Source organism: Zingiber officinale, chromosome 11A, assembly GCF_018446385.1.
Source record: "Zingiber officinale cultivar Zhangliang chromosome 11A, Zo_v1.1, whole genome shotgun sequence".
Lineage (NCBI taxonomy): Eukaryota > Viridiplantae > Streptophyta > Magnoliopsida > Zingiberales > Zingiberaceae > Zingiber > Zingiber officinale.
In genome coordinates, this window is record NC_056006.1 from 17,277,851 (window position 1) to 17,292,052 (window position 14,202).

At 44.2% G+C, this 14,202-nt stretch overlaps 1 protein-coding gene across 1 annotated transcript; it reads left to right on the forward strand.

Annotated features, from left to right (window-relative positions):
- The first annotated feature begins 8,947 nt into the window (after positions 1–8,947).
- On the forward strand, positions 8,948–9,953 carry LOC122032174. The gene has a single exon (XM_042591434.1). It carries the CDS (start codon positions 9,039–9,041, stop codon positions 9,861–9,863), a length of 825 nt encoding a protein of 274 aa, XP_042447368.1. The 5' UTR covers positions 8,948–9,038; the 3' UTR covers positions 9,864–9,953.
- The last annotated feature ends 4,249 nt before the right edge of the window (positions 9,954–14,202 follow it).

The following is a 14,202-nucleotide window of genomic DNA, read 5'->3' on the forward strand; positions in this document are numbered from 1 at the left end:
GAGAACGGACCTACCTTGACGAGTTGGTCCTTGGCGATTCCACATTGCAAGGTGACCATAGCCTTGGCATCGGCTTGTGCTTTGCGGAGTTGTTCGGTAGACCACCTTGACGAATAGAGTTCCTTACCTTCTTCATCCTTTGGTGGTGTGAAACCTTCCTTGACTGAGAACCACATGGCAATGTCGGTCTTGAGGTAATACTCCATGCGACCCTTCCAATATTGAAAATCTGCTCCTTCAAAGTAGGGTGGTCGATTTGTGCTAAAGTCTTCCTTCATAGCCATCCTTGTTTGCTCTTTTGGGTGTTAATCCGAATCAAAGAGCCCCTTGCTCTGATACCACTTGTTGGGATAGATGGCTAGAGGGGGGGGTGAATAGCCTCTTTAAAAACTTAAGCAGAGAGTTCTACACAGAAACTAGTTAGCGCAGCGGAATAAGCAAACTAAAACAAAACGAAAACCAGCACACAAACACTGATACACAGATTTACGAGGTTCGGGGATAACTTGCCCCTACTCCTCGGCGTGTCCGTAAGGTGGACGACTCCTTGATCTTCGGTAGATCGCATCCCGGAAGAATTCCGGCTAAAGATCCTCCTTCTAGGTGGAGTAACCTTCCCACAAAGTCTCAAGAAATATCTAAGTTAAAGCACAAGACTTACAGAAGCTCGGTGGCAGAGAAGAATGAAAAATGCTTACAACCACGCGAGGATCAGTGAAGGAAACAGAGATCGCAGTTCACCCGAGAGCTCAAGAAGTTTTCACACCCAACCGACTTTTCTTTCAGCTTTCTTGTTGTTGTGTTCTTCTTTCCTCTCGCTGTTTTTACTGCTTCTGAAGCCCTGTTCCCGATCATGGTCAGACTGCACGAATCAGTGCTGCAGCCAATCCCTCTTTCTCCTTACCTGGTTCTCTGAACTCACACCAATGAAATCACAGTCATCACTGGCGTCTCTGGATACGAACCAATAAGTAGAGGTCAAACTGAGCGCAGCCCAATCGCAATCAGATTCGCCAGTTAACGTTGATGCCTCAAATGCATCTATTGCAGCAAATCACAGTGAAAAGAGCACTTGTCTTCTTCTCTTAATGAAGCTTAATTTGAATTCAACCATGAGAGTGTGACCTGCGACCTGCAAGCTAAAAAGACTCACAGCAGATGGTTAAAAACAGACGGGTGAAAACAAATACGGCAAGAAGAAAAAGTGCATGCAGAACAATCAATACCGTGGGTCGGTTAGCAGACCGATCCACGCTTTCTGGATCATCGCTGATCGGTCTGGCGACCGATCGCATTGAACTATGACCGAATGTTTTAAGATATCAGTAATCATGTTAGAATGTTATTACATGTCGTTAGAATAGTTTCTGATGCATTAGTTAGAGGTTATGTGGGGTTTTGGCACGCCAAAGTGCTGAAGTCTGATTTTCCGGGTGAAATCAGACTCTGATCGGTCTCCAGACCGATCAGAGCCTGATTGTGCCACTGGATCGGTCCGCCGACCGATCCATGCAGATCCAGTATGCTACTGTATCCTCCTGGATCGGTCAGCCGACCGAGCTCCTAGCCCTCTCCGACTTCATCTGGTCCTAGAGAACGAGCTACCGAGCCCTCTCTGACTTCGCATGCCAAGCTTCCTTTTTGGACTTTTCAACACCAGATGTCCGATCACCCTTGATCCATCTGGATTTTCCCTTGCCTGGCTTCACTCACCAGGACTTGCACCTAGCTTCACTCACTAGGGTTTTCACCTGGCTTCACTCACCAGGATTTCCAATCTGCCTGGCTTCACTCACCAGGACTTTCTAACTGCCTAACATCCCAGTTAGGACTTTCTCAATCAGGTCAACCTAGTCAACCTAGATTAGTAATTAATCTGAGTTAAATATCTGATACAAACTTAAATCAGTGTCAACAGCAAAACAACATCCAGGTCAGACTGTATCAACAAATTCCTTTAGCCTACTTGGACTTTCACCAGATGTCTGGTCAACCTTGACCCATCTGGATTTTTCCCGTTCCTGGCTTCACTTACCAGGACTTCTCATCTGCCTGACTTCACTCACCAGGATTTCCAACTGCCTAGTTTCACTCACTAGGACTTTCACTTGGCTTCACTCACCAGGATTTTCTCACTGCCTAGCTTCACTCACTAAGACTTCCACCTGGCTTCACTCACCAGGATTTTCCTTCTGCCTAGCTTCACTCACTAGGACTTTCACCTGTCTTCACTCACCAGGATTTTCTCACTGCCTAGCTTCACTCACTAAGACTTTCACCTGCTTCATTCACCAGGATTTTTCTTCTGCCTAGCTTCACTCACTAGGACTTCCACCTGGCTTCACACACCAGGATTTTCCTTCTGCCTAGCTTCACTCACTAGGTCTTTCACTTGTCTTCACTCACTAGGATTTTTCTTCTGCCTAACATCCCAGTTAGGACTTCCCAGTCAAGTATCTGGTCAATCCCTTTGACCTACTTGACTCTTCTACAACCAAAACTGATCACGCCCTGATCAGTGGAGAATTGCACCAACAATCTCCCCACATGAACAACTGCACCTGCACTTGTCCATTTCATCAAAATCTTGTATTGTCAAACATCGAAACCCAAACCAAGACTCAAGCGTGGTCAACCAGGTCAACCTTGACCTTAGGGATATTGCACCAATAATCTCCCCCTTTTTGATGTTTGACAATATCACATTTAAGTTAGACTAATTCTCATAGCCTCAACTTCCTTCATGTCACTAGGTAATGAAGGCTTGAGTTACAACCTACATTCTCCCTCTAAGAAGGCAGACTCCCTCTTAGATAATGAAGGCCTAACTTAAATCCTACATTCTCCCCCTATTGGCACACATCAAACAAATTCACTTGTTGATGTCACTTCTTGTTGAAAACTCTCCCCTTTGAGACTCTCCCCCTGAAGAGTTGCTCATCGTTGTTCACAACTTTACTCGTTGTGATCAACACGATAAAGAAGGTCTCATACCCTTCATTTATCCTTAACTCTACATTCTCCCCCAATGTAGACAAATGCCCAACCTTGAGCATCTATAACTTAAACAATGAAGATATCCACTCTCCATTATAATCCAAAGCTCAACCTTGAGCATTTTTACTAAGGAAGGTTAACCACCTTTCAAGGTGTATGAAAAATAATTTTCATGTCCTTAAAGAGTAACTCCCCCTAAAGACATGGTCGTACATTCTGTCATTGCACCTACAATGACTTGGAATCCCTAAACCTTTAGAAAACCCAAATTTAGAGGTTTTGAGGTTCAAAAGTTCAAATTTTGAATCAAACCTCAATCTAAACTCCCGATGGCGCGATGGACGTGCTTTTGGTGAGGGACCCAAGGCTCGCCGCAGGGGGGATGCACAGGCATTGGTTCATGCGGCGGATGATGCTGAGGAGGATATCCCCGAGCCAGCTTCTCCGACATTCGAGGAGACTGTCGACACTCGCCTGGAGGAACTGACCATGGAGGTAGCCGACCTGCGTTCCACGATGGAGACCATGGTCCATCGACAGACTTCGATGCAGGCGACTATGGATACATTAGTGGATTTAGTGAGCTTCTGGGTGACGGGTCATCCGTCTCAGTCTGTTCCATCCACAGCTCCTGTTCCCCATGCTGAGGATGCTGCTGGTGCTGACTCTGCGGCGGTTCCTGCTCCAGCTACTACGTCTGCTCCTCCTCCTACTGCTGCTGATCCCCCTCCTTCGGGCGATAATCTTATCGAGTTTTATGTCTCTTTGTGATATGTTATTGTACGTCTTATGGATGGTTGTTATGGAGTCCTTATGTGAACTCTATTTCATTTTTGGATATCTGATATGCTACTTGTTCTACCTTTTATTTTGTTTCTACAATTCACATGGTTATATTTTGTTGATATCTGTGTGGTTTAGGGAGAGTAATCCTTGGGTTTATTGTGTTTGCTTAGTACACATTTTGAGGGGGAGTTTTGTTTTTTTTTTATATTTGACAAAGAGGGAGATATATGTTGAAGTTCATGCTAAATAAAATTTAAATTGAAACTCAAGCTTACTGTGTATGCTCATACTTACTGCTTATGTTTAACTTAGATGATTTTCAACGTTGTTACAATCATTATTTATCATTGTACTATTATGGTATATTGAAAATTTGCCTAAACTTAAATAGATTGTCAAACATCAAAAAGAAAGAGATTGTTGGTGCAATCATGCCCTGAAAGTTTCAATGTGTTGACAATTATTTAAGTTTAGGTTAATACGTTGGATCTAACATACAGTGTGAGTTTGCAGGAGAAGTTCTTGCAGGTCGGAAGACCGGATGCAAGGCAAGAGAAGTCCAAGAAGGTCGAGGACCGGATTCTTGGCAAAAGAATCCTTGCAGGTCAGAAGATCGGATGCAAGGCAAGAGAAGTCCAAGAAGGTCGAGGACCGGATTCTTGGCAAAAGAAGTTCCTGCAGGTCATAAAGCTGGATGCATGATCCCTCACGTATCAGAAATCGATTGAAAAATCGATTTAGACACGGCTGTGAGGCAGAATGCCTCTGGATCGATCAGTCGATCGATTGGAAGGAAGTCAATCGATCGACTGATTGATTGGGAAGGTTCTGTGCGAAGCACAGAGTGCTTGTGGATCGATCAGCCGATCGATTGGGGAAAACCAATCGATTGAGCGATTGATCCAGGAAGCTTCTGTGCGAAGCACATAATGCTTTTGGATCGATCAGCCGATCGATTGGGGCAATCCAATCGATCGAGTGATCGATCCAAGAAGCCTCTGTGCGAAGCACAGATTTCCCCTAGATCGATCAGCCGATCGATTGAGGTTACTCAATCGATCGGGCGCTCGATTCACAGAGCTGCGATTTCACGAGCAGAGGTCTGAATCAATTCAAGAACTACACCGATCGATTCAAACTCAAGTGAAGCAATCTAAGTTGTTGATCGTGACGCGATGGTTTCCAACGGATACTTATGAATCGATCCAAATATGACTCCGATCGATTCACGGCGACGGCTACGTGAGAAACGGCTAGTTTTCTCAACGTTTAAAGGCAGGGAAGAAAAAGAAAAGACACAAGAAAAGAAAGATATATTGTTCCATTGCTCTCGAAGGTCTCAACTTTCTCAAGTGCTCAAGATCTTCAAAAAGTGCTCAAGTTCAAGATCTCCCTTTTGCTATTTTCTCAAATCTCACTCTGCGAAGAAGAAGCTTTTTTAAAGCCTGTAATCTTTCTTTTCTTCTTCATTGTGGTGAGTGTGATCCTTTACTTGGAGAGGGAGAGTTGTAACCTTGTAAGGTTTCTCCACCTTCGGTGTGATTCCGAGAAGGATGGTTTTGATAGTGGAAGAGTGTGAGTGGTGTGGATCCTTGGACTAGTCACCTCCTTGGGGAGGTGGATACCAAGTAAATATCAGAGTTAGCATTGCCTTCGAGTCTCCGCTGCGCAAAATCAAGTTGATCAAGAAAATGAAGTGAGTCATTCAACCCCCCCCCCCCTCTAGCTCAACCGATCCTAACACATTCTTTTTGGATTGCTTCGACTTTTTGGCTTTTGGTTCAGCCAGGTTAGACATCTCGTCAACTGCCCGCTTCATTCCTCTGGAGTCAGATATCTTTCAATTATCTTCCTTTATTCGTAGCCTCAGAATTAGATCTTCAAGTCTCATTTCCGTTTGCTTGTGCTTTAGATAATTTTTGAAATCCTTCCACGACGAAAGGAGTTTCTCGATTACTGCGGCTACTTTGAATGACTCGTTCAGCTTCATGCCTTCGGCATCTAGATCATGCATTATCAGTTGCATGTCTTGGACTTGAGATGTTACACTCTTGGAATCTAGCATTTTGAAATCCAGAAACCAGCCGACGATGAATTTCTTCAACTCGGTGCTTTCGGTTTTGTATTTCCTTTCAAGTGACTCCCATAGATATTTTGCCGTCTCTATTGAGCAATACACGTTATATAACACGTTGTCCAATGTGTTGAGAACGTAGTTACGACACAGGAAATCTCCATGCGACCACGCATCGTAAGCAGCCTTACTATTGGAATTACCTTCCGTAGCGGTTGATGGGGCTTCATGTAAAAACCGTACAAGGTTTAATGTTGTCATGTAGAACAATATCTTTTGCTGCCATCTTTTGAAGTCGGCTCCGTTGAACTTTTCCGGCTTCTCTCCGGTTGGAACGGCGGTTGAAACGTCGTTGATTCCAGCCATCAGTTTGCACGAAGAAAATTCATCTTAAAAATGTTGGGTCCTTTATTGCTGATACAAACTGAGTGTAGACAAAATGATGGTATACTACCGTTTTCGGCTAAGTCTAGGCTAGCATTATACTCTATCTCTTTAAGACGAATTTGCCCCGCACACGGTGCTCACGGAATACGACAATCGTCTCCCAAGATATAACAACTTTTATCTTGCGATAGCAACACTGCAAATCGCAAGACCTCTGAACCGAGGAAGCTTCTTGAACTCTCCAATGCAAGAATGCAATGCTTGCTTTGCTTGGAATGAAATGAATGAATGAGTATATGAGGAACTTTATTTATACATATGAAAGGGTATAAGAACCTCTTGGTTCAATTAAATCTCATCCATCTATTTCAAAATGGATGATATAGATTATATCTTTTCCTAAGAGATATATTATCTTTTCATTAGATGCATCTTTTAATCATCCAAAAGATATTTAATTTTTTTTTAATTATTTTTTCATTTATAATTTCTGACATAAGGCGTATAAAAGGATTTGTCAAGAGGACGAACCCCTCTGCCACTGGTGCTACGGTGACCCCCACGTCAAACAACTTTTGGACAAAGACACCCTTTATCCAGTCTTGGGGGCACAACCCATTTGAACTCGGGATGCTTGGGTGCTCGAAACTTAGATATCCGAGTTGGCACTTGACAATCGGCACTCAACAGGTAGCGATCAGCATCTGGGTGCTCAGCAGGTCGACAGGTCAAGGTCGGCAAGCCAGGAGGTCAAGTCGGACTACTGGGTAAGTCAGCAAGCAGGGAGGTTGGATTGCTCAAGAGTTCGAACCAACGGTAAGTTGAAAAGTCAAGAAGTCAATCAGCTCGGCAGGTTGGATCAACTCGGCCAGTCGAATTAGCTGGGCAGATGCGTGATGGGTCCTGCCAGATGACCCACATGACCTTACATGACCTTACAGTCTCCACCGCATCAACTAGAATGTCACACACTGATATAATGATATAACTAGAATTGCCTGCTGTTTTGTTCGACTGCACATCATTTTGTGGGTGCTGCATAAAAAACTTCTCAGTTTGATTAGCATCAAGTCTCCAACTTAGAAACCTTACACAAGAAATCTAACATTGAAAATTCACAGAGGAGCAATCTGTTACAGAGTTTTGGATCAGATAACCTGCCCTTTTAAGTAAACATGTAGTTCTGCAGTTGCGCTACACGTATCGATGTGTCTCTAATTTTTTTTTTTTTTTAAGATTGAGATCTAAATTCATCGTTGGGCAGGCTCATCTCTCTATCACCTCTATAACATATCATTTCCCATATCCATCACTTGCACGTACGCTTGGCCTTCCACCAAACTTGTCCAGTTGTTTAACTCCTAATCATGAAGTTTAACGCCATTCATTAATCAAGTTTTCATCTCTAATCTGGCATGCGTGGTTTTTTAATCAATCAATGGCAGCCGCAGAAGGGACAACAAGAATCTCCAAAATCATAATAAAACATAGATTAATTACCTGGATCAATCATGCACACGTTTGCTTCATTTGACAAGTCTGAGGAAGAGGTGGCAGGACTGATTTCGATCCCCATATCATCTTTCACCTCAACCATGATTTCACAATGCCTGCACATTCAAAGACTCAAGAACAGGTAGAGAAGACCCACAATATTGATGGACACTGCAACAACCAGCAACAAGGTGCAATGAACTAGGAACAGATAAGCTACGTGTTAACTTATTAGAGCTAACTGCTAATTCCGATTGGTATTGATATCGTCGTTGCAGCAAAATAAAATTCCTCTTTAATTAAATTTCCAAATAATATAATAGATTTAACGTTATTTTTTCGGTAAATTGGAGAAAAATCTCTAATCACAATATTAACTTTACATACAATCCCCATGTCCAAAAAATTTTATTTCCACTCCCTGCATGCAAAGTATTACTTGTTTCAACTCCCTCATGTAAATATTGATACCTAAATTGTCCCTCAAATTTTTTAGGTACAAAAATTTCAAAATTGAGTCCAAAAAATCCAAAAATAAGTATAATTCTTCTTAAAGTCAGTACTTTATATTAAAAATCGAGTATATTTTCTATCAAAATTGTCCATATTATTTTTTTAGATATAAAAAGTCTAAAAATAAGTATAATTCATGTTAAATTCAGCACTTTAAACTATAATCTAGTAGTCTATACTAGGATCGAGTATATTTTCTATCGAAATTAACCCTCATATTTTTTTGATACAAATAGTCTAAAAATGAGTATAATTCCTATTAAATTCAGCACATTAAACTAAAATCGAGTATATTTTGAGGTGAAAAAAGAATCGTACTCAATTTGATAGAAAATATACTAGATTCTAAGTTAATATACTCAATTTAAGAGGATTTATACTGATTTTTAGACTTTTTGTACCTAAAAATATCATGAGTAATTATGTAAAGATGTTTGAGTGGGGAGTAAAAATAAAGATTTTCATGAATAGGAACTGCATGTAAAGATTTGTTTGTCAATAGGGACTGCATGCAAAATTTTCCTTATTTTTTTTGTTTTTTTTTTAAAAAAAAAATTAAAGATTCCGATCTCAAGCTTGGGATTCGTGTTCCCTCTCCGCCTAAAACGGAGTGTCCTGTAGTGGCCTTCTTTATTTCCACCCAGCTCATCCCCGGTCTATATAAATACAATACCGCCCACCTTCCTTTCTAATCCATTACGGATGGAGGAAGCAAATTGAAGAGAGAGAAAAAGAAGGCAGGGGAGTAAGCGTACCGCGAGTATTCTTAGGGTTCGCAACTGACGTCATGGTCGTCGGATTCCGCCGCTCCATCTCCTTGCCAGGGCTGAGCGCTAGCGCCAGCCGCCGCCGCGACGCCCGCCATACGCGCTCCGCCAGTTTCCCCTGCCACTCCCACCCGGCCCTCTCCCTCCTCCACGAGGAGATCCTATCGCTTCGCGCCTCCGCGGGCCTCGGCTGCTGTTCCTCCTTTTCCGCGGCATCAGATCTCGAGCGGATCGATCGCCTCCTCGCTGCCCTCGATGGTCTCCTCCGGCTTCCGCAGACGCAGGGCCCCCTCCGCCGCTGCGCGGCCTCGACCGATCGCCTCCTCGACGGGTTCCTCCGCCTCGCCGACGCACAGAGCTCCTTCCGCTCCGCCATCCTGGCGCTTGCGCAGCACGGAGCGGACGCGAGCGCCGCGACCCGGAGGAGAGACCCCGCGCGGCTAGCGTCCGCGGCCCGATCGCACCGGCGGGCGGAGAAGGAGATCGCGGGGCTAGCCCTGGCTATCAAGGATCTAACCAGATGCGCTCCCACCGGGCCGGATCAGTGGGCGGACGCCGATATCGCTGCCGCCGTGGCGGAGGCATTGGCAGTGACGGCGACCAGGATGGCGGCGGTTTTCCTGAGAGTAGCGGGGGCAGCCGTGACGGCGGCCGCCTCGATTGCGAAGAATTCGCGGAGGGGGATTTGGGTGCTTATGAAGAAAAGGGCGACACCAGAGGAGGCGGCGATGGCTAAGGTGGAGGAGATAGCGGCGGAGGGAACGGAGGAGGGAAGCAATAGGGTTTACCGGAGCTTGGTGAACATCAGAGTCTCGCTCCTCAACATCATTACTCCCTCTTTGTAAACAACTTTTCATCAATTTTGATTTTTTTTCCTTTTTGTGAGTGGAATTTGTAAAATTATTTTAATAAAAACAAACATTTCAAATTTGACAGTAACGGAGTAGCCGCGAGAGTTGGAGCTGGGAGACCGTAAAGTTAGGAGGTGTGCGGGAACTCTTGGTTTTGGTTTTATTTTTGTTTTTGTTTTGTTTTTTTATAGAATATGTATTGGTCGAAAATTGATCAATTATTTTTTTATAATAAATTTATCAGTTTTTTAATCAACTGGATACTACGTGGGATATTAACTAAAATCTCCCGGCTCCACCGTCTCCGGCCTTTTAATTTTACAATCTTCTAGTCACTCGCGCCTCTTAACTTTATAATCTTCCAACTCTATAGTCTCTTGGTCACTCGGACTATCCGGCTCCACAGTCACTCGATCACTTAGGTCTCCTGACTCTACAATCCCTCGACCACTTGATCCTCTTGGCTCCACAATCTCTCGACCACTCGGACCTCCCAGCCACTCGGGCCTCCCGACTCCATAGTCATCCGACCACTCGGGCCTCCCAACTCAAACTTCCTAGCCACTCGAGCTTCCCGACTTTATAGCCTCCCGTCTACTCGGGCTTCTCGGCTCTTAAATTATATAAGATGAAAGACTATTTTAGAAAAAGAATAATCATCGTGTAAATTTCGGATTAATATGGAAAAAAGACAATAAGAATAATAAATCTTACATTAATTAAGAAATTAAATAATGACAGCTTAAGGATTAGAATAGAAGGAAAAAGTCTATTAATCTCAATTATTATGTAAAAAGATATCAGGAAGAATAAATTTTTCATTATTTAAGGAATTAAATAATAACAACATGAGGATCGGAATAAAAGGAAAAGGTCTATTTTCTCTATATAAAAGGTAGTCCTTTCCGACATAAGGTATGCATACGCACACTTATGCATATAAAAACCCTAGGGTTCATCTTCTTCCTCCTCATCTAACTTGAGCGTCGGAGCAATTACGTCGAGGAACCCCTGACTGTCATTCTAACTCTCTTCTCTTTCTTGTTTGTCTTTGTTTAGACTCTCAACCACATCATCATCCTTGTTGTCATTCGCCGATTGGTGATTAAGTTGACAACAACACCAACTCATCGGTGAATCAGGCTGGATTAAATTGGCATTGTAACGACTCGACCCATTTGACGACCCATTTGGCGACCTTCGGGCTCACTTGGCTACCAGGATTCATAAACTTTAGTATTTAGCCTGGAGGTCTAGAGTTCGAATTCTGGGGAAGGCAAAAATCCACTGCCATGGGTGGAAAGTCCTAGTGAGTAACGACACGGCCAAAGGGTCGTCGGTCGATGACATGAGAGGTCGCCAAATGGGCCGACGACATAAGGGCTACCAGTTGGGCCGCCACAAGGGCCGCCCAAGAGGCCAAAGGGCCAGGTCATTACAATAAGATAGAGGATGTCAAAGGCGCAGGACCGCCAGAAGAGTTATGCAGATCGGAGACGCAGACCCCTGGAGTTCTCTACAGGCGACCATGTATTTATGCGAGTTTCACCCACGAAAGGGCTGAAGAGATTTGGCCTCAGAGGTAAGCTAGCTTCGCGGTACGTTGGCCCTTTCCAGATCTTGGAGGATTGGAGCAGTAGCTTATCGATAGGCACTAACACCGTCCCTGGCAGGCGTTCATGACGTATTCCATGTATCTATACTGAGGAGATACATACCTGACCCGACACATGTGCTGACAGATATCTCAGTTCCCGTTCAGCCTGACGTCACCTATGAGGAGGTTCCGGTACGGATTTTGGTCCGGAAAGAGCGTCAGCTGCGGAACAAGACTATCCGACTAGTTAAAGTCGGATGGCAACATCATTCGGACGAGGAGGCTACCTGGGAGTTCGAGGATACTATCCGAGCTCGATACCCCCATCTTTTCACTTGAGGTATGTGATTTAATTTACCGTTCATCATTAATACTCTTTACCTGTTATTAGTATTTGCAGATGGTAGATAACGAAATTTGGGGACTAAATTTTTATTAGTGGGGGAGAATGTAAAATACCGAAAATGGGTGAATCACCTTAACGGAATTTTCCGGAATTTGAAGGAATTTTTTGAAAATTTTTCGGAGCTCGTATTGACGGGTTTAAGGGGATGAAAACTGGGCCCCGCGAAAACCTACTTAGGCTACCCCACTGAACGAGGAAAAGTTTTATTTTTCTTTTCCTATTTTCTTTTTCTTTTCTTTTTATTTCCTTTATTTCTTTCCTCTGTTTCCTTTCCTCCCCGTGTGCCCCTCGTGCCCGAGCCCCTCACTCGACGCCTACTCGCGCTGAGCCGTCCCCGATGCAGATCTACCCTAACCGCCGCACGCGATGGTTTCCTCGTGATTAAAGCCGCGACCGAGGGTTTGTCGGTCTCCTTCCTTCTCTTCTTCGCACTCCCGATCCTTCCTCCCTCACTCTCTCGCGACGCCGGCCAAGCTCTTGCTTGCCCTTCCCCTCTTCGGATCTGCGCGTCGACACAGATCACTGGCCACAAGAACCCCAACGCTGATCGCCACCTTGTCGCCGGGTTCCACCTTCCCCTCTGCCCTCTATAACGCTCGAGCCACCACCGATCGAGCCCTTCTCCAGATCCCTTCGTCCTCCACTTGATGGCGCCGCCCGTTTCCCCTCTCTTCCTCAGCCACCTCCGCACGGATGCATCCCGGCTGAGCCCCCCTCACTGGTCTCTCCTGATCTGCCCCCTTTTGTGCCCTAGTTTTGGGTTCACAGTCGCTGCCACACCTCTGCACCTCACTGTCGCCCCCACCAGGTTCAGCCGAGCCTTAGTTGGTTTTGGAGGTAAGATGTGTGGTGTGGAATTAGGGTTGTGGCTTGATCTCTGTTATTGATCTCAGTTCATGATCTTGCTTGGACCAGTCGGTGGATTCCTGCTCAAGCAGCAACTGCTGTTTCCAGCAGAGAAGTGTTCCAACAATAACCTCTATTTCCAGCAGAGAAGTTCTCCAGCAGAATCTTGCTCCAACAGCCGTAAGGTAAGGGTTTGGTGTGTGGATTGAGTTGGCATGCTCTTGATACATGGTAAATTATAGTTCATGTTTCAAACTTGATATTCGTTAGGTATGATCATTTTGTTGTAGGTGAATTATACTCGATGGTTAGGTTGATTAGGGTTTTACCCTAATTTAGCCTTAAGGATTTTATTTAGTCATTCCTTTGAATTTTAGCCAAATAAAATGTATATATATTGGTGACTCAGGGTCCGAGTTGGACCGGATTGATCTTTTCGATTGGAGGCGGGTACTTTGACTTTATGTCATTTGATATGTATAGTAATGTTTTTAACAAATAACAATGATTGTGTTTCTTATCTACTTCGGTTGGTCACTACCTGATCTGTTACATGTTTGTTTGTTTACTTGTTATGCACTTCATGTTAGTACCTACCTGATTCTACATGCTTATAGAGGTAGTGACACAACCATGTTATTTATTATGTTCAGGACCTAGGATTTTTGATACCTTATCTAACCTATGTACCTTAGATCTTCAGATTGATCCATTGATGCTAGGGTACACATTTTATATCTATGGATAGGTTTAGGATATTTCCATGCTTAGTGTCATGCACCATCTTGCATGATTGCATGCTGTGCAATAGTCGACTCCATTATTGTTGAGCACATCGTCAGTTACATGGATCTGCACACACCGCCACTCATGGGTTAGTGGTTTTTATCAGGCAGGGTGTGTGGCAGTTCTGCTGTTTGGCTCTACTGGTCCGGTGACTTAGCATGGAAGCCGACAGACAGTTCTGCTCTGTTAGGCTCCGCTGGTTTAGCGTAGCAGTGTGGTAGCCGGCAGACGGTTGGACTTTGTTAAGCTCCGTTGGTCCGCTCATGGGTAGTGTGACGCAGCGTGATAGTCGACAGAGATTCCTCCCCATCATTGTGTACCGGGAGATGAGAGCATTGAACTCCCCCATTTGTGATTTAGGGTAGGAGGATAGGTGTACTCCGACAGCATCCCGTCCATTCGGTCACTCATCAGGGTTTACCCACTCGGTCTCACCATTTGTGTGAGATGGCTGACTGGCGTCAGGGGTGACCATGTCATTGACATCATATGCATTTATGCATTTTCTGATTGTGTTTGTTGTACTTATTTGTTGCATTTGGATGGATGCATATGTTTGACATGCATACAGAATTTTGATACCTCTTGGTCTGACGACCCTGTTATGCTTATACCTTGGTCATGGTTAGTACAGTTTTCTCCTGCTTGTTTCAGTTGCATTTATCCTTCTTGTATCAGGAGACTGTACGCATGATTAG

Bases quoted from the DNA above. Each gene is read 5' to 3' on its own strand.
- LOC122032174 (XM_042591434.1), top strand. From the start codon at position 9,039: ATGGTCGTCGGATTCCGCCGCTCCATCTCCTTGCCAGGGCTGAGCGCT.